The sequence below is a fragment of the Lissotriton vulgaris genome, chromosome 2_1 (genome assembly GCF_964263255.1).
Source record: "Lissotriton vulgaris chromosome 2_1, aLisVul1.2, whole genome shotgun sequence".
Taxonomy (NCBI): Eukaryota; Metazoa; Chordata; class Amphibia; order Caudata; family Salamandridae; genus Lissotriton; species Lissotriton vulgaris.
In genome coordinates this window covers 1,469,775,276-1,469,795,881 of record NC_141687.1, presented here as the reverse complement: position 1 = coordinate 1,469,795,881, position 20,606 = coordinate 1,469,775,276, and the positions used below count along the sequence as shown (strand labels likewise).

The 20,606-nt window shown below is 45.6% G+C and overlaps 1 protein-coding gene across 1 annotated transcript in view; it reads left to right on the top strand.

Annotated features, from left to right (window-relative positions):
- CFAP221 (cilia and flagella associated protein 221) overlaps positions 1-20,606 on the top strand; it is a 663,664-nt gene that overhangs the window by 558,050 nt on the left and 85,008 nt on the right. The window contains exon 22 of the mRNA XM_086957336.1: positions 465-560. Coding sequence (XP_086813462.1) covers positions 465-560 — 96 coding nt within the window. The remainder of the gene's footprint in view (positions 1-464; positions 561-20,606) is intronic.

Genomic DNA, 20,606 nt, shown 5'->3' with positions numbered 1-20,606 from the left:
CCCCAAAAGTTGTTGAATTGAATGAAGGCCTTTCTCTAACCTGTGAATACAAGAAATGTCCATCCGCCCTATGGACATTTCTAAGCTTGCCTGTAGGGAACTCTGCCAGGTCGATAGAGTGAATTCTCCGTCGCCCTGCCAGAGGACAGCCGACTGCCTATAGTTAAATCGGACTCCTAATTATTTCTAGTGACTGCACACCAGAGGACGTGTACTATATAAAAAAACATTTTTTACATTTATTTTAATTTTTTTAAAATAATTGTAGACAAGCTTACTACTTTGTTTGGTTGTTGACCTAGAAGGGTTTTCACCAAGAATCCCTCTTCCCTCCCCGCCTCCCGTCCCACTCTTCTCTGGGTTAGATATTACTTGAAAAGTGCAGGAAAAGCATTGCCCACTCTCCTATCTGCTTTGGCCTTCTTAATAAGGGAGATATGAATAATACTCTTTTAATTCTATAGGTGTGATCCCTTCCATGATGACCTGCTGCCTGAAGATGGACCTTCCTTACTAGTTGGACTGCCTGACATAGATAAGGAAAATGTAATATCCGCAAAGTAAGTTTCCTTTCTCTGCAGTATGCATTTAATTTTTATTGTAAATAGTGTTGATAGATTCAGGACACTGTATCTGTAATCATGTGCGCTGAATGATGAAGATTTGAGATGGTGAGGATTATATTCATATATAGCATAATTGTCTACCGTTAGGTGTGTGTGAAATATGTAAACCCTAAGACGTCCAATACACATGAATGATGCAGTAGGTTTGGCAAATACGTTTTATTTAATTTTATCTCTTGTGTGGCTGCACTATCAAAGTTCGCATACTCAAATTTTCACACAATCTGTGACTTTAGTAGAAAGAAAGAGGTACCCATCTTCAGGAGGACATTGTCCTTGAACTTAACTTCTGACTGACAACTGTCACTCTGGAGTGTCTATAGGCGCAATCTGCACTTCTTTCTAAGCATTCCATAACCAAACTCAGTTTTAAGACAAGCACTGTTAGTAAACCTGAAGTATACGTAAAACTGGTTAGTTGGAAAACATGAACGTCAGTGCTCAAAGGTTGTATACACTGAAGCACCACCTACACCGGCACACACTGGATTACAGAAAGTACCACAAGATACTGAAATTACACCATGGCCAAATGCTACCCGGATTGCCAGCATGCTCGACATGAAAGACTTTCTTCCCTAGGGTTTTAATTGTTTTTTATCAACCATAGAAACAGAAATTGAAACTGTTTATGATCCAATCACAAGTTTCATTACTTTTTGTGAAAACCATCACTGTCTAAAACATCATGATTATATTAAGTAGAAGTAAATTCATTTATCACTTTGTTACAAAAAAGCCTTCTTCTGAATATATTGGAACATATTCATTTTTGAAGAGATTTTATTCAAAGCATTTTACGAATTTGTCGAAAATAATATGAATCAAGTGTTTCATTTTAGGCCAATTAAAAATGGGCAAGTAGAGGGCAGTGGTGGCAAATTACATGTACTCTCTCTGCAAGAGGGATGGCTACCTCATCAGTAATGCAAAGTCTTTTTTGGTTAAGGCCGACTATTTTTTCACCATCCATGCAGTCGAAGATTTTAGAAATGTCACTTGATAGCGAGAGCTTGGGTACCTGGTGATCATTCATTTGAAACATTCGAAAATTCTTTGCAAAATTCAAGATTGTTTCAGCAAATTTGAAGCCATTTCAGAAGATCTATACGGTTCTGCCTCCGATCATGATTGGCAGGGGTCAAGGTTTTGGAAGACAGCCCAGTGCAGAAAATCTTCCAGAAGCAGAAGACAAACCAGACCAACATGGCAATTCGTGTTATGGCTACCATAGCTTCATATGCCCTGGACATGCTTCTCTGACCATCCCTTTACTCAGTTGTTGCAGATTGGAAGTGCATTGATGGAAGGGACTGACCTTAGGCAGGCGAATCCTGCAGGTTGTGGAAAAAGGGTATTGTCCTCCTTTCAAGAGATTGCCTTATCATTGCCCTCTACTGCGGGACCTAACAACAGGAGCTAGCAGAGACACACTTGATGTTTTTCAAATGCCCTTAAAGAAGGCCATAGAAGAGGTGCTTTTAGAAGAATGGATTATGGGGATTATTTGTAGATGCTCTAAAAAGGGAGCCTGGGAATTTGTTGAGGCTTTTACCTCCAACCTTCCAACATGTGTATCAAATGGCTGTTGTTTAAAAGATGTATCATGTATCAAAATGAGAGAGAGGAAGAGAGAACTAGTCCTGATCCCCTGGAGTAATATATCTAATTAAGAAGAACTAGTCTACCTAGACGTGATCGGAGTCACAAAGGTGTATGGTTGATGATGTATGTTTAAAGAAAAAGTCTTGTTTCTTTTTATAAAACCCTCACCCACCAACCTAGTTGGTGGCATGCTTCATCATTGGGCGCCACCAGATGACACCGAGTGTGTCCCAGGTGTGCTTCAACGCCTGTGTTACAGCAGAGCGGGTATGTTACTGAGTGTGCAATGTTAGTGATGTGAGAGGTGATAGTTTTAAAAACTGTCCAGTCGTCCCATTTACCCAAAGGGTTTAATTTAATGTTTGGGCCTCTGGCAGTAATAAAAGCAAATCGTTGGATGTAAGTGGAGTAGTATTTAGGGTACTCCTGCATCCAGTGGCTGGTCTACATGTTTCAGCCAGGCCTTATGTTATAAACTGGCTTTCCCTAGGACCTATGTGATGTGTGAAGGTATGAACTATGCTACTGGTCGCCTCATGGAGCAAAAATAGGTGTTGCACGCGCTAAGGTGCACTATATGTAAGAGGGGGCTTCCCTTTCAAGGCATTACTGTACATAAAAACATAAAAGACACAACAAACATACAGGGATGCAAATTAGCAAAGTATGCATAATCACGTCAAATCATCAGAACTGTCGCGTTTGTGTGGTTTGTGGAACTAGCGGCGGGGTGAAGTATTTACTGTGAAAAGCCGATATATACGGTAAAGTGAGTGGCTGAAATATTGGGAACAGAATGGTGAGATGGAATGTCTTAGTTCTCACACTAGCATTTTGCTGCAAATGTCCCAAGAGTATCCGGCAGGGGTGCTGGCTCTTTAAGAAAGAAAAAGAGAAAGTGGCGCTCTGGCCATTGGTTGTTTTCTGAAAAGGAAATTTCTTACAAGATCAGTCGCGGCGTGGTAGTGCCTCTGTATCGACTTACTGCGTGTGAGCTCAGGACCCTCCTCTCAACCTGTAGTTGCTGCTATGAAACTCTGACGATACTGGGTCCGGGTTCGCGTGTGTTCTCGAATGCTGGCCCGGTGTGTTCAATTAGTGCGAGAGGTGAGTAGCGTCTATGAGAAAAACCAAAAAAATAGAAAACGGGCCTAATCTGTACTCTCCGCCTGCTCCGGTGACGTATGGTCCAATCTGGGCAGTTGCTAATGGATCCAGTGCTGTAACCAGTAATGTGGTCTGTATTTCGTGACGTGTAACCGCTATTGTTGGTTGTCATGGAAATGTGAGAATGGCGTTGCTCTGCCATTGATGTAGTAAAAGAGCTGAGATGTCTTCCCCCATTCTTAGCCATGGGGGAGAACCCAGGCCTAACATACACTGAAAAAGATATCAGTGAAATTCTCGCAGACCCCACTTTTCTGGTAGATTTCAATATCTCCAATACAATAACCCAATCAACTGACTGGGACAACCTCACAGAGAAAAACTGCAAACGCATAAGAACCATCTTACATGGCCTCATCCTAACAGAATATTTACGCACCAACACAGCCCCACGTGGCCTTCTAGTCACCAGTGCCCCCAGAATCTTCCTGGAGGATGCCACCTTCAGGAAAGACTGGGCCAAAATCGCCTGGCACTGCACAAGGGACTGGCTGGTGCTCATCATCAAGACCGCGAAACGATTATCTGATGCTATGATAATCGATATTCAAGCAACGGCAAGCCACTTTAAGACCACCATAACAGGATTCAAGAAAAAAACTTGATGAACAAGATAAAGAGATGGGATAATACAAGGAATACTTAACCCAGGCTAAAATAACAAAATTCCAAAAAGATCTGAAGAAGCTTTCCTATGTCAAAACATACCCCTAAACAGAGGACAACTATGTAGCACCCAACAAAATAGATAAATCTAGTGATAAATCAGGAGACTGCAGCTCAATATCCATTGACTCAAGCACAGGATGCAAGACAAAGGGCAGGGGGAGACAACCACGTTGGTCACAACCATGGCACGAACACCAACAATGACAGAATTTTGGACCACCACCTTTTGCCCTGCACCCTCAAAATCCATATTTCGGTTGGTCCCCGGTTTACCAATTTGGACCACCATCGTTCTTCCAAGGTAATCCCAGGCGGCCTTTATTAGGACAGGGCCGCAGATCCAGGGGCCGCAGGCGAAACAACCAACAAGTACACTGGGCCGCAGAGAAGGAACCAGTCAGTGCCAATACCTGGAACAAAACACGGGAACCGCAACCGGGACTAAGCAGGCATCTCTAGAGTCTCAAGACGAACAGGCACCCATGGAACCCAACATACCCTCCACATTAGTATTCAACCTATCTAGCACCCCTCTTACCCCCAATGAGGAAAAAGTACTCAACAAATTCCAGCTTCACTTGGAACTAGCAGATTTTTTTAGAAAACTCAAGCTCAAGGCTTTTTTTGAGAAACACCAAACACCAGAAGTCAACGTCAACACCAATGAAACGGGGCTTAAATTGAAATCCACCTTCATACGCCCTCCAGCTACTGTCCCAGTTGAAATAACGACTTTTGAACAGGCCGTCTACCATTACTGCCACTGACTTTGCCGCATTTATCGGCTTTTCACAGTAAATACTTCACCCCCCTGCTAGTTCCGCAAACCACACGAACCCAACGGTTCTAATGATTTAACAGGATTATGCATACTTTGCTAATTGGCATCTCTGTATGTTTGTTGTGTCTTGTATGTTTTTATGTACAGTAATGCCTTGAGAGGGAACCCCCCTCTTACATATAGTGAACCTTAGCGCGTGCAACACATTTTTCTGCTCTATGAGACAATAAGTAGATTAGTTCATACCTTCACACATTACCTAGGTCCTGAGTAAAGCCAGCTTATAACATAAGGCCTGGCTGAAACATGTAGACCACCCACTGGATGCAGGAGTACCCTAAATACTACTCCACCTACATCTAACACCTTGCTTTTATTACGGCCAGAGGCCCAAACATTAAAGTAAACCCTTTGGGTAAATGGGACCACTGGACAGTTTTTAAACCTATCACCTCTCACGTCACTAACACCGCACACTCAGTAACATACCCGCTCCGCTGTAGCACAGGCGTTGAAGCACACCCGGGACACACTCTGTGTCATCGGGTGGGGCCCGATGATGAAACATGCCACCAACTAGGTTGGTGGGTGAGGGCTTTATAAAACACCCATCATCAACCATACACCTTTGTGACTCCTATCACGTCTAGGTAGACTAGTTCTTCTTGATTAGATATAGTTGTTTAGAAGAGTCACCCTGGCACAGATTTTATTGTTGTTAAATGTAGACGATTGAATAGTGTCCATGGGTTTGTAAAACATACATTTCCACATTCCAGTGCTCATGACTCTCAGAAAACACTATTGTTTGCTTTTGCGGGACAGTCATTATTGTCATCTGATTTGACAGCGTAGCTGTCGCCAGACAATTATGTGAACATTACCAGAGAGGGGCTTGGGCTCCGCCCACATGCTGTAAGCGAGGAGTACATGTTTTGATTGAGCAGAAGTTGTATGTTTCCACAAAAAAGTGCTTGCCTTCCACAAAGCTGTTATTATTTGATTCATTTATCCAACTGCCTGAGGTTGAACTTTCAGGGGCACACTTATGACATTGTAATGCTATTAAAGTGTCTTAGATAAGCAAGACCTATTGGCATTGCCAATGCTTGTTAATTTAGGGTCCTGCTAAAACTCCTCATGTCAGCACTTTTAGTCTGATGGCAGCTAATCATCTGTGAGTGATGCTAGCGCAGATTTGTCCTTGAGAGCACAACTGGCTCCTGCTGAATGTCTCACAGGAGGTGGCGCTATTTGCACAGCAGGCATGTGGACTGCTACACAAAAATGTTTTTTAGCTGACCATTTCAAAATGAAAACCTATACAAATTAGAAGATTTCAGTTTATTATTGGACTGATAAACACTTGTAAAACTTTCCCGTTCCTAGAGAGGATCCAGCGCACGTGAGAGATAATTAATTCCTTTATTGAATGAAACCAGACAGTTTCTGACGTTGATAGGCGCATTGTCATACATCTGTCTGCTGGTACGTGAGGCCAGGGTGACAAAGAGGTATGAAGGTAAAAGGACCCATGATAACACGTTTCAAACAAACCTTAAGCTGTATACATTATTTATTCTTGACGATCCAAGCTTCTACTACAAAGTCTTTGAAGCGGTTTCTTTTGTTGATCTTCTTTGTAATCTATTTACGACCTGCTCATTACAATTAGCAGTGCTTCATCCGTGTTACAAATGAAATAAGAAAAATCTAATTGCTTTCTAACAAAGCACAAAGTTTTGCTATAACACATAAAAAAACACCCAAAAATTGGGGAAAATTGTCAAATAAATAGCCTGACAAAAAAACACAAATCCCTCGTTATCAGTAGCCCATTATAATTTATTTATTTATTTATTATTTATTTATTTATTAAGCAACTGGTATCGCGCAGACTAAACCCGAAGGTATCAAGGCGCCTATCAAAATCAGTAAACAGAAAATACAGAATACCACTACGGGTATGCAAGTGTGAAAAGATGAGTTTTAACATTATAACACAAGGAACACACCCCGCCCCCATGATAACTCCTCTTACCAGCATTTTGGTTACATCCATGGTGAGTAAATAACAGACTTTACACTTTTTTGTGGAATAACTTGTGAAACTCGTACTCACCATACCATTTCTGAAATTTTCTCTGATTTCAACCCTGTGACTTCAGCTTACAGCAAGTGAAATATACGGATAGAACACCACGCACCAGCAGTGTAATTCTGATGGGCCCAATAACTGCGATTTCTGGGCCCTTTGAAATAGAAGGGCCACTAGTAATGTAGGTCTTAGTTATGTTCCCTATGGTAAATGAATTAGAGTAAAAATTACTGTAGTTGCAATAAAAAACAGTCTTCCTGAAAGGTAAACACTTAATGCTTTACTACTGACAACAAGTCAAACTTTGAGCTCTTTTTATACATTTTTAGGTCGAAACCTGCGATGGCTGCGCATGCGCAGTCTCGCTGGCGAGATCTAATGAAATTGAGGGAGATTCACTAGCGATCTTTAAGCCCCGCCCCTCTTTCTCATTGGGCAGCGTCACCGTTCATGCTAAACGGTGGCCGGCCATTGGGAAAGAGAATCCTCTGACATACAGTTTTCTCTCTATGAGCTGTCCCACTTGGACTGGCTAACTTGACTTACTGCCGTCTCAAAAGGATCCTTATCTTTATGGGCCATGTGTTTCAAAACACATGGCCCCATAAGACAAGCTCCGGCGAGCCCATCCAAGTGGGCCGTCTCAAATAGAGAAAAGTGTAGTTATGGCAAGCTTTATTTTGGGTATAAGCGCAGCACCAGCGCTTTACTTTTAACATTTAAAGTAAAGCGCGGGTGCCGCGATTATACCAAAAGTAAAGAAATAGATGTTTTTTCAATTTTTTTACTTTCGGTATATTCGCGGCACCCTTGCTTTACTTTTAACATTAAAAGTACAGCGCAGGTGCCGCGATTATACCAAAAGTAAAGAAATAGAAAAAAAATCTATTTCTTTACTTTGGGTATAAGCGCGGCACCCGTGCTTTACTTTTAATGTTATAAGTAAAGCGCCGGTGCCGCGGCTGCCTGGTTCTAGGTTCTGTGTCAGTACTGTAAGGGAAGCTAACGTTGCTGTTCTCAGTGGTGCACCCGATGCTAGCGGTAGGGGAGAGTTGATGAGCACATGCCTACGATTTTATAATGATGGATCCACGAGTGAGGCGCGGGGACCAATGCTGCCTGCTCATTTGCGATTTCAGATTTCCAAAGTGCGCACTTGGTTGAGTCGAGCAGTGGGATTTGAAAGCGGTCTAGTGTACATACATTCCTTGAATCAGCAAGCAATGTAAGGCTGCCACATCATTCCGTGTGTGTTTAGAGCGCGGGCTCATTGATTTGTACCCACTGAGTACACATTAACTGCAAAGGAAACTCGAGTAGTTTTGGAGCATATCTTTCGCTCAGTTGGCTACAAACTCACAGGTCCGTGGTGTGCCTATAAGAAATTCAGTGATGCTGGAGGTTCTCCCTTCCCGCGAAAACTTTTCCGTACAAGCTGCCCTAACATTGACTTTAATGCATTGGATATTAGAGGCACCCAACACTTTCCACCTGCATATTAATATTTTTAAATCACTGTAGGATCTTTCTTCATTTGTACATCATCCCTCTTTCCAGTAGATTCTAAGTCATACTTTGTGACCATAAATCTGGTTAGAAAACTAGGGTGGAAACACTGGAAGTTACACAAAATCCATAATCTCAGGCTGTGCACAGCTGAGGTAAACTGATCCTACTGGCCCATACAGCAGAGGAAACGCACAGGTAATAGTCCCTGCAGGTTCAGATGGCAGACACATGATCCCAAATTTACAAGCACAATCTTCAGATGGCAATAGTAGTAACAGTTATAGTAATAACTGGCCTCAAGAAATAGGATCACATCACACCCAGTCTGAGGGAACTCACTGATGTCTCTTTCCGGCCTGCACCTTCTCCAAAACCAGCGGCATCACTTCTTTAGGGGCCCTGAAGGGGCATATATACGTATATTACCTCAGGGCATTTTAAGAGAGACTTCAGTGCTACTTTTGTGCTGGACATTAACATGACTGAGTTTAAAATGACTGGCTTGGGAAGGGACAAGAGACTGTCAGATTGGGTGGCGAGTCTAGTACTTTGTGATGTTTGGCATATTTGACTACAGAATACATACATACGTGAGCTGCCCCCAAGACTGACCTACTAGACACAACAGTCTCACAATTCTTACCCTTAGGGATGTCTGATCACTCCCCAGTCATGTTCAAACTTCGATTCCTGGGTGTGGGGGGGGTTCCACCAAGTCTGCAGACTCAGTGCATGGTGCAGAGTAGACAAGCAATTGTACACTTTCTAATGCAAGAATTCAAGCCTATATGGACAATAATCTTGGCTCGGTCGAATCACCTAGCATGCATTTGACAGCTGGGACAGTGAACCTGCTTGGGGTTGCCAAATCATACTTGAAGGTTAGTGAGAGGAATAAACAGCAACACACTTTACGTAGAGAATACTATTTTGGTGCTGGAGCGAGAAGAACGTGACTGGCCAGGGGAACAAGAAGGTCACAGTTGGAGGTCAAAAAAGGTTTGCTGAGCTAACTTTCTTAATGAGGCATACCAGTGTGTGAAATCCCACCCTGAATAAAAGACCCGGAGCCAGGAGTCTTTGAAGGCGCGTCTTTATTGTTTGCCTTCAGCCTTCTAACTGCTGGTTTCCCCTTATTTCCTGTGTAACCCCGCCCCTTACCTTCCTGCCTGCCCTGTGTAGGAGAGTAGGGTCTGCTATCCTATGGTCACCCCAAATTTTTGCTTTTTGCTTCACTGGTTTATGACTTAATATGGCTGTGGGCCTGCTAATCAGACCCACAGTCTGCTGTTCTCTCTCTAAAATACTGCCAATGCACTCTAGGTGCATTACGAATTGGAACTGGTTCACCTTATTGGCCCCTGTAACAGTGTACCCTAGGTACCCAGGGCATAGGTGTTTCCAAGGCCTACCAGGGGCTGCAGCATGTATTGTGCCACCCCTGGCCTGGCCTCCATATTTGACACAACTGGCTGATCACTCAGCTGGGGCAAGTTGGTGTAATCACCTCTTGCTTAGGTGTAGTATCCCTATACCTAACCTAAACTGGACACATATGTTCCTATCAGCCACTCCTATGGAAGGCCTCATCAATCCTGGAGGCAGAGTGCTTGGAAATATGTGAGATGGTGCTCTAGCATGAGCTGAGCCTGTTTGCAGCTGTCGGGAACCACTCCCTTAGCTGTTCCGGGATATTGCCATACCATATACTCTTAAGTGCATTATAATCCTCGCAGTTATATGCTAACTTTGGTTTGGCTTTATCAAAACATGTCGAGTAAGGTGTCATACGATTTGGAATACTATCCCCTCGACAGTTCTGTCGACGGGGATAGCATTCCACCCTTCTAGAGGGACATGACATGTACATAGCCTTAACCCCGGTTAAAGTTAACCAGAGCCTCAGCATCACAAAATGGATGCTGCCACCACAGACACAAGTCTGTCCTGCTGCTGGGAGTCCTTCCAGCGAGGGAGGCTTGGACAAAGGGTTTCCTGCCTTGGGAGGTGCGAGCCCCACCCCAGACAGGATTTTGTGTATTGGGTAGGACAGTGCTGAATAGATTGAGACATGCCCGGGGCACACAAGGTGTCCTCGTGCATAAGCCAGTCCAAACCGGTCCTGGGACTTTCCAGACCCAGGCCTGGCGAGGAGCTGGACAAAGGAAAGGGGGTGTAACAGCCCCCCTTCCTGGTCCCACCCAGAGGAGGGACCTAGCAGGTGATCCACCCCTCAGATTGGGAATAAGAGTGGGAGCAGTGCCATAGCACCTCAGATCATCCTGAATCAACTTGAAACTAAGAAGACGAGTGGACTTTGACATTCTGCTGCACAGAAGACTGAAGAGCATCTTCCTTGTGGCCTAGGAGTGGCCACCCTGTGAACACAGGCACCATCCAGCAACTCGACGTCTACTTTGCCGCCGCCTCCCGCCGGAGCCCGAGCCCAGAGCCTGACAAGACCCAGACTCCCAGACTTCTCACAGCCCGATCCACAGTCCCTGCAAAGAAGGGACCCGTGGAGGCACCGAGAGACGTGGGACCGGACCTCTTGAAAGACCCCCGAGAATCTGACTGCGCAGCATCCGAGGCACCCGCGACATTGTGCTTTGGGGACTGAGAACCCCCACCACCGAGCAGCCCTTGCACCGAAGATCAACCCCCCAGCATCTCCACGATCTGTGTGGGGCCCTTTTGCATTGTGCCACTCGACGCGCCATCCCAGCCACTTGCCACGTGGTCAGCGGCCATCTTGGCGACAAAACCTACAAACTACACAGCGGGTCTGGTTGCTCCAGACTTGCCCTCGCTCCTGTAAAAGGGAGCACCCGCTTTGACCTTGCTGGTCCGAGTGATAAGCCTTTTTTGATTCCTGCGTGGCTTGCATTAGCCAAGGCCTGTTTGCTCCAATCAAGTTGCCGACAACGCCAACAGCGAGAAGCCTGCATGGGACAGCTCGTGATTGACTCCTGGACGTCCTCAACCCCTCGTGTCCACGTGGCTGCAGAGAGAAGCTACACCTCATCGCCTGTTTGCACCCGACATCGCCTGGTTCCAATCTGGTTCCACAGTAGTCACTGGCTAGTGACTTTGAACATTGTCCCCTCTGCTTTTAGGTCTTCACAACTTCAGATCCACCCTTGGATCCACCGGAACTCTTCACATCGAGCCGCCTGCAGCATCTTCAGCTCCAAGCACCATCGACCAGCGTGACGAAACCCGACACTACTTCGACCCTATGCACCCGCATCCTGTGGGTGAGGTAACTCAGCAACGCCGGTGTTCCCACACTGGTACACACCTCTAGTGTCTGTGTCTTAAGTTTCAGCTTTCTAGGTCACTCGGAAGGTTCCTAACTAACTAACTTTATAACTTTTACGCACCATAGACATTGAATTGGTGAGTGCGTGCACTTTAAACACTGCACCCGAGTCCCGCGGGGCTTTCCCGACTTAGTCACTGCTAGTCCCGATCAGCTCCAGCGATTCCCCAGGCCTTTTTCCTTTTCGATTGGTATCTCTTATACCACTTTCTTAGTATATGGTTTAGGTGGCCCCTAGGGCTCATCCATATTGTGCAACTTTTGTGTATTTTAACTGTGTTTTGTTTTAACGCTTGTGCTTCTGTGCTCATAAAGAGTTCAGGGGATATTTGTAGTTAATAAATATATATATATTTTCAATATATATCTGTGTGGTGTCCTTTCATCTGGTATTCAAGGGGGTTGTATATGGTAAAACAGCTTGCTTCACATGCCTTTCAGAGTTTAGCCTAAGACTGCTTTGTCCACGTTACCACTAGGATAACTGGTCTATAAGGTTGACTTACAACCGATCATCATAAGGGTTGCTTGGCATGGTACAAGGTGATCACTAGAACTAGTGAGCATCATATACCAGGCCAACTTCTCACACCCTGTCCCAACTGCGGGTCAGGCAGGTGCGATACGACACCTCCCACTTTTGTACAAAATAGTCTTACTGTCTTCAAAGTTCTTCAATGAGGTGAACTGGTCGCTTGATGTGTCGTCGTGAACGGCGTGGCCGCTCCGACGCTGGAGTCGGCCGATCTCTCACATCTTCATGGCTGGCCGGGCTGAAGTGGTCTCGGTCACTGTTCTCACTCTGACTCAAGGAGTCGGCGCTGAAGTCGTAAGCTGGAGTGTCATCACGCTTCTTGGACTTGCATCTTTTGAAGTGTGATATATTTCGAGTTATTCGCTTGTGATCCGCTTCAGCCGTGATCATGGTCCCTTTCCGACTGGAGACTCGCAGGGGGTGAGTGAGGTATCGACTGTCCGCTTTTGTCGTGCGATCTCGTCTGACCATCACCCAGTCTCCTTCCTGGATGTCTGCATGTTTTGCATGTCTCCGCTTATCAGCGTATATTTTCATCTTCCATTTCTTGTCCTGATCCAGTTTGACCAAGGTGTCGTGGTCAGTAGTCACAGCTCGAGGCTGGGCGGCGTTGCTCAACGCAGGTAGCCGGATACAAGGGGCTCGCCCGATGCATTAGTGTGGTTGGGCATTGATTTGTGGTGCTGTGATGGGTGGTGGGGTATTCCCGCAGTACTTCATTCAGGACCTGTTGTATGTCACGGTGAGCGAGCTCGGCTTGTTGTATTGCTTTCTTGAGTGTCCCCATAAATCGCTCAACCATGCCGTTGGCTTGGGGCCATAGCAGTGTTATTTTCTTGTGTTTGAAATTAAGATATGTTGCAAATTCAGCAAACTCATGTCCGTTGACTGTGGCCCATTGTCCGATTTTACTCTCATGGGGATGCCCCAGGCTGCAAAGGTTTCATCCAGAATTGGTATCACTGCTGTTGCTTTGGTGGAGGAAACTTGATGTGCGATGGGGAATCGCGAATATTCGTCCATGATGACGATGATGTACTTGCCCGACTTCAGGGGCCCGAAAAAGTCGATGGCCACTTGCTGCCACACCCCTTCTGGTAGGTCTGACATCTGCAGTGGGGCCGGCGGTTCCTCACGACTCACCAGCTGGCACGGGGTACAGTCTCTAAGTGTGTTCTCCATCATCTGGTCCAGTAGTGGGAACCAGACGCGTTCTCTGAGTACTTTCTTGGTAGCTACTATTCCTCTGGACATCCAGGTGTAAACCCGTACTGCAGCTGGTTCTAGCTTAGGTCTGGGCATCATGATTTGGTATTCGAGGGTGCATATGTAGTTCAAAGACGCTCCAAAGCCTAGCACGAATTTCGCTGGGTGATTTCTGATTTTAATGTCTAATTTAGGATATTTCTTTAATCTGTCTGTATCCGACACCATGCATATCAATCAATCAATCAGGAGTTTGTTAAAGCGCAACTACTCACCCGTAAGGGTCTCAAGGCGCTAGGGGTGGGGGGGGGGGTGCAGGTTCCATTCCATCAAGGAGGGGGAGCCAGGTTTTGATGTTTCTTGCGAAGATGGGGAGCGATGTTGTCTGTCTGAGGTGGAGCGGAAGGGCGTTCCATGCTTTGGCCGCGAGGAAGGAGAAGGAGCGGCCTCCCGATCTGGTCTTTCTGGTGCGGGGGACCTTGGCGTAGGGGAACTGGGCTGATCGTTGGGTCCTTTGGGGTGCGTGGAATTCGAGCCGGCTGTTCAGGTATGCTGGTCCGGTGCCGTGGAGGGCCTTGTGTGCGTGGGTGAGCATCTTAAAGGTGATTCTCGCCTCGACGGGGAGCCAGTGGACTGTGCGCAGGTGCTGGGAGATGTGGCAGTGTTTTGGCAGGTTGAGGACCAGTCTTGCGGCGGCGTTCTGCATGTTCTGTAGCTTGCGGATGAGGTTTTTGTTTATTCCGGCATATGTATTCGTCACTATCCTGTGACACGGGGGTATGTGGCGATGAATCTCTGGACATTGACCTTCTGGATTGGTATGAGCTAATTGAGCGATCGCTTGATCGTGATGAGCTGCCTGAGCGTCCTTCCTTTCCTTTTACCGCCTAAGCATGATGGCGCATAGTCGGCCGTGATGTAGTTGATTTCCGCTCAGACTGTCGTGTTTGGCAGGCCACTTCAAAATGATTATCCCGTCCACATCGGTGACATTGTTGACCAATGGCGGTAGCATCTTGAAGCAGGTTTGCTACTCCTATCATGTCGCGGCTCATAACGTGATGATGTTCTTTGGCGAGATTTGCAAACAAAACAGGTGATGGACAGAATGTGGATCAATGTCACACATTCACCCCAGTCCAAAGATCTGGGCCCAAATCCATAGTTTTTTTGCACTCCACACCACCCTGGGTTAGACAATGGCGATATGCAAATCAGCTCTGACCCTGTGCCCCATGGGAACAGTCCAGTCCGAACTACAAAAGCCATGTCCTTCCCAGAACGGAATCAAGCATCCGAGGACCGGACCGGTTTCGAGGCAACACCTCTCATCAGCCCGGCCAGCTCGACTCCAGCGGTGTGGAGTGCCTGGGACCCACGTCTGAGCATCCCCAGCGCACTTATGGCGGTAATTGCAAACAAAACAGGTGATGGACAGAATGTGGATCAATGTCACACATTCACCCCAGTCCAAAGATCTGGGCCCAAATCCATCGTTTTTTTGCACTCCACACCACCCTGGGTTAGACAATGGCGATATGCAAATCAGCTCTGACCCTGTGCCCCATGGGAACAGTCCAGTCCGAACTACAAAAGTCATGTCCTTCCCAGAACGGAATCAAGCATCCGAGGACCGGACCGGTTTCGAGGCAACACCTCTCATCAGCCCGGCCAGCTCGACTCCAGCGGTGTGGAGTGCCTGGGACCCACGTCTGAGCATCCCCAGCGCACTTATGGCGGTAATTGCAAACAAAACAGGTGATGGACAGAATGTGGATCAATGTCACACATTCACCTCAGTCCAAAGATCTGGGCCCAAATCCATCGTTTTTTTGCACTCCACACCACCCTGGGTTAGACAATGGCGATATGCAAATCAGCTCTGACCCTGTGCCCCATGGGAACAGTCCAGTCCGAACTACAAAAGCCATGTCCTTCCCTTCTTTGGCGAGATGACGTTCGGTTGGACGCTTGCGTGAACTTTCTTGACTTGGGGTGATCCGAACGACGTTTAACATCCGTGCGAGCTTGCATCCTGAAGGCCTGCTCTTTCCTTTCAGGCTTGGTGGCTTCCATTTTCTTTGCGTGATCTTCCGCCTGATCATTTATTCTCGTCATCTCCTCTATTTCTTCCAGCGTGTAGTGTTTCTTTAGCAGGCGGTGTCGCAGGGACTCAGTCTGGCAGCCTTCAATAATGCGCAGACACATGTGTTGAAGTTGTCAAAGTCACAGTGTCGGGCCAAACGCTTGATGCGTACAATGAAATCACCCATGGACTCGTCCTTTTCTTGTGACGCCAGGTTGAATGTGTAGCGCTCGTAATCCAAGTTGCGCTTGTGTGGAAATTTCCAGTCTAGAGCCCCTTTTACGTCGTCATATGAGGCAGCGTTGGCGGCGGGCAATTCTTTGATAATTTGTGCAATGTCTTTCCCCACTAGATTTTGCAGTGCTATTAATTTGTGCTTGGAGTCTTGCACTTGGGATCCGGTCATGAAGTCCTCGAAATCCTCTGACCAGCTCTTCCACTTGGGTCCCATGCTATTTCGGGAGGTTAACTCCAGGGGATCTGGTGGGCGCAGATATGATACTCCCATGATTACTTGCAGCAATTGTGGGGTTTGAGCCGCTGCCGCTCCGGTGCCCGAGGTGTCAGGCTGGATACTCATCTTGAGGCCTTTGGTCGGTTTCTCGACTCACTTGCTGCTCGACGCAGTTTCTTTTTCCCCACTTGGGTCTTGCCTGACTTTAAGATGGCCGCCACCGAAATCCAATAGGATCCTATGGGCGATGCCTGACCTTAAAATGGCCGCCACTCGGGACAAACTCTTCTTCCACAATCCTTAAATATGCCTCTCGCTCTGTTGTTGGGGTTCTCAGACTCCAGTATTTTTATTCATATAGAGAATTTAAGACCTCTTTCAGTTTATGCACTGCTACTCACAGGTAGATGGCTCCTGGTCGTTTCTGCACTCTTCACGTGCCTCGGCTGTTTTTTTTTTTTCTCAGTTTCTCACTGTCATCTGGATTCTAGCGTGGGCTCTGTGTGCTTAAGCTGCGCCTGGCGTGCAGCGCTCCTGTTGGGCAGTACTTCAATGTCGCGCGGGTCTTTCCGCGATTTTCGCGCTCTTTCCGATCTCGAGCGTGGGCTGCCGGCTCTCCAGTCTTCGGCCGCGATTTCGCAGCGAGTGCGGGTGATGTGGGTTTTAAGTATCCCACCCTCGTCGCCAGTGTGAAATCCCACCCTGAATAAAAGACCCGGAGCCAAGAGTCTTTGAAGGCGCGTCTTTATTGTTTGCCTTCAGCCTTCTAACTGCCGGTTTCCCCTTATTTCCCGTGTAACCCCCGCACCGCACCTTCCCTTCCTGCCTGCCCTGTCCCAACTGCGGGTCAGGCAGGTGCGATATGACACAGTGCTGGATTACAGCCTCCAGGAGAGTCTGTGAATAGGGCAACAAGTCTGGCATATTACTGTACAAGCTGGCGACCAGGGATGTTGCTTCCAGGGTGATTCTCACCCTTGTTGATGTGGCCGACAGGCAGGTCTCAAATGCATCTGACTCTTGGTCTACCTTCATGGCCTACTACCAGACCCTATAGCTGGGACATGTGCACAGGAGTACTCAGCCCCTCTTACCACCGATCTGCCTCTCCTACCACCGATCTGCCTCTCCCTATATGGTGTATTGGACGTGGCTGACCTAGATCAACCTTTCCAGGTGGCAGAGCTAGCTAGGGAAGGCCTTGAAGGAGATGAACTCTGGAAAAACGTCGGGGCTGGCCAACTTCAGTTGCTCCTTTTGCCAACCCTGCTCAACCTGTAATGTGAGATGAGGCCATTGAAAAAGGCTGGTTTCCCCCTGACATAGCCATCATTGCTGTTTTCCAAAAGCCTTGCAGCATCCGAACCAATGGGCCTCTTATGGCCCTATCTGCCTCATAATTGTCAAAATTCAAATCTGTGCTAAACAGTGCGAACAAGCTCCTTCAGATGTTAATGCTACTAAAGTGGCTTCATGCCCCAGAGAAGCACCTGGTCATGCATACACAGAGTGCATACCTCCCTATGTCTGCTGCACAACCTTATTGACCCTAGTGCCCTTATGCTTAGCAAGGTTTTTTTTGGGGGGGGGATTTTTGATTATTTATACTATGGTTTCCTCAATGGGGTGTTACAGGGCACAGAATTTAGCACCATATTTATGTCCTGTGTCGAGCCCTTTACAACCACCACCAGGTACATTTAAAGGTGAATAGAATGCTCTTCCGCATTTTTAATCCTTAGGGGTACATTGAAGGGCTGCTTTTTGTCCCCTCTTGTTTGCCCTAACCATAGAATGGCTGGTGGTATGGGTTTAGGATTGCCACCTTTCCCAGAGAGGTCAGCAAAGAGGCGATTATAAAGTATTTTCAAAACATCATATACCTGATACCTTTGGCCATTGTATGCAATGATTTATCTAACCGTAGAGTAACAATTTTTTTAGATGCTCTTTTTTAATTTAATCATATATTCAATTAGTAGAATTGTGGCATCTTTCTTTTCTGTAGCTGTAATAATTGTACATCAGTCTACTTTTCAGAGGTGTTAATTTTTTACTACAGATTTGCTAAGTCGATGCAGTTAATCATGTTTTAAGATTATTTTATGGATAATTTTCCTAATATCTCATCAGTAAGAAATGTTGATAAATATCTTGAGGATGCGGTTTCTGTAGTGGTTACTGTGGCATCAGTGCCCGCAGCATCAGGGCTGGCTTACAAATTGTCTAATACAATGCAGAATCTTAGTGAGAATGTTGTCTGAAGGGCACATGGCAGCAACCTGATTACAGATGCCTTACTGACAGAGTATGGGGTACTACTGGAGGAACTGCAGTTTGAAACTGAGAGGCATCACCATACTGATTTGTTGGTTCTATGTATGGCTAGTTTGTCTTTAATGGCATATCTTCTACTAACAAAGTCAGGCAATACCTCTGATTGAAGTGCACTATATGAAAAAGGATGGTAGAGTTGGTTCCTTGAGATTTTTCAGGAGTAAATGAATCATGCTGTGGGTCTTGATAACCCCAAGGAACATCAAAGTTCAGGTAGATCACTTGGTAGGGTAACGCAGTGACTAGTTGGGTGCTTTAAACAGACTTCTCTGTTCTTCACATGAACAGACTCTTCGTTGGATGGAGTAATCATTTATTTTGAGCTGTGGGGGTATCAACAGGTGGCTCTCTTTGCAACTCACCAGACACCAAAATAAACCTTTCTCAAAGTGAGCATGTTCTGTGAAATCTCCTGAATGTACAGTGTGGTTTAAACCATTTTACTTTTATGACAATTCAAATGGTCAAACAGATTTAGGATATTTCAGATGATAATGACCCAGGTGGGTATAGTTTGGTTCATATTGGTCTGATACTAAGATCACTGATTTCTCAGCTAGAAACAGTTGATCAGTTTGCTAGTCTTTCACCTGCTTCAGTCGAGGGAATGACAGTCTGTTGCTCATGGGCCTGAGCAGTATTTTTGGCTCCTTGAGGCTGAAGTTGTTTCGGCATGGACTGATTGGTGCCAGGCTGTATGTAATGGTGAATCCTGGCCACGGACAGCTTTATAAGTATAGGTAGTTAAGGCTTTGTATTTAGTGGGATCAGATATCTTGAGCCACTTACAGCTACATTATTTAAAGGTCTGAGTTTTGCTAGCCATCTTTCCATGGATGACATGCAAGTGACAGCTGTTAGGGTTTATCTGGCAGTGCTCAAATCTGAAGATCCTTATCTTTAAAGTTATTGATAGTTTCTTTATACTTACCTATGGATAAGATTTGATACAACTAACATGCTTCTTAGTGGTGTCTTCAGAATTGTAACTACTTTAGGACACGTTTATTATTAGGTGGCATAATTCCACCACATTTACCAGACAACAGATGTTTCTGTGACGATCCCAACTTGATGCTTCCATTTGTAAGTTAATTTGGAGAAAAATAAGATATTTGCTGAAAAGTAGCTTTACCCACACAACTGTAGCACATAAGGTAGAAAACTAGTAAAGGGATGCCCAGATGCAGGGCTAACAACTTGGCCCAAAACAAACTATCCAGTCAGGAATTTGACCGCAGCCAATTTGTAGACAATAATGCAGAATAGCATACTGAAAATCACATGGTGCCTATGTCACATCCACCTACCTCAACTACCCACATCGAAATACGCCCCGCCAGTAAGAGCTCTTGAAACAGTGGAGATGAACTATTAGGGTTTGCATTATGGAACGTGGCAGCTCTGCCTGCAAAAAAGACAAATCTGGACTGCGTATACAAACAACATGGCTGCTAGAAACTGTTTTTATTGATGGGTTTGTGACCTACTTCACTCCTATATCAGGATTCATGGGCAGGGCTAAGGGAGGCCTAATTGTATTAGTCTCTCTTACATTTCAGGGCCAGGTTGTGTGGACTAACCAGCACTCTCCCCATTATCAAATGTTGCTTATAAGGTGCCAAACAGAGGATATCCTATTTGTTAACTTTTATAATATTGTTTTTGCCGCAAGCAACTCTGTTGTAGCTAAAGCATCACACGAGGACATCGAGCGAAGTTGGCAGCCATGTGAATGTATGGATGGGGTATTTTAATTCAAAATATTGTCATTCATCATCAGTAATGTCCTATGATTTGTTGAATACTGATTGATATCTGATTAAACACTTTGAACACAGACCGTATGGTGATGTACTCAATCTGCTTCTGATAAAATATAATTTGGTGTTTGTTTTTACTTTTTATCTAGTGGTTCATATGGCACCCCTCCTTTGTTGGGTGAGGTAGTTTTATTTTAATCAAATTCATTTTATTTTCACAACATTTTTGGGCAAGGGTTGGAGACTATGTGTTATTAGATTCTCTTATGAGCGATCCAAGGCTTATTGCTGTCTCGGTCATTAAGGCATATTTCACAAAGGTTAAGTTGACGACCCATTCATTACTGCTGACATATACCATTAACAAAGAGGTCATTATGATCTGGGCTAGAGTTTTGGTCTCAACTTACCCTGATTTCTTGATATGTCTTGAGGATATCAAGTAGGT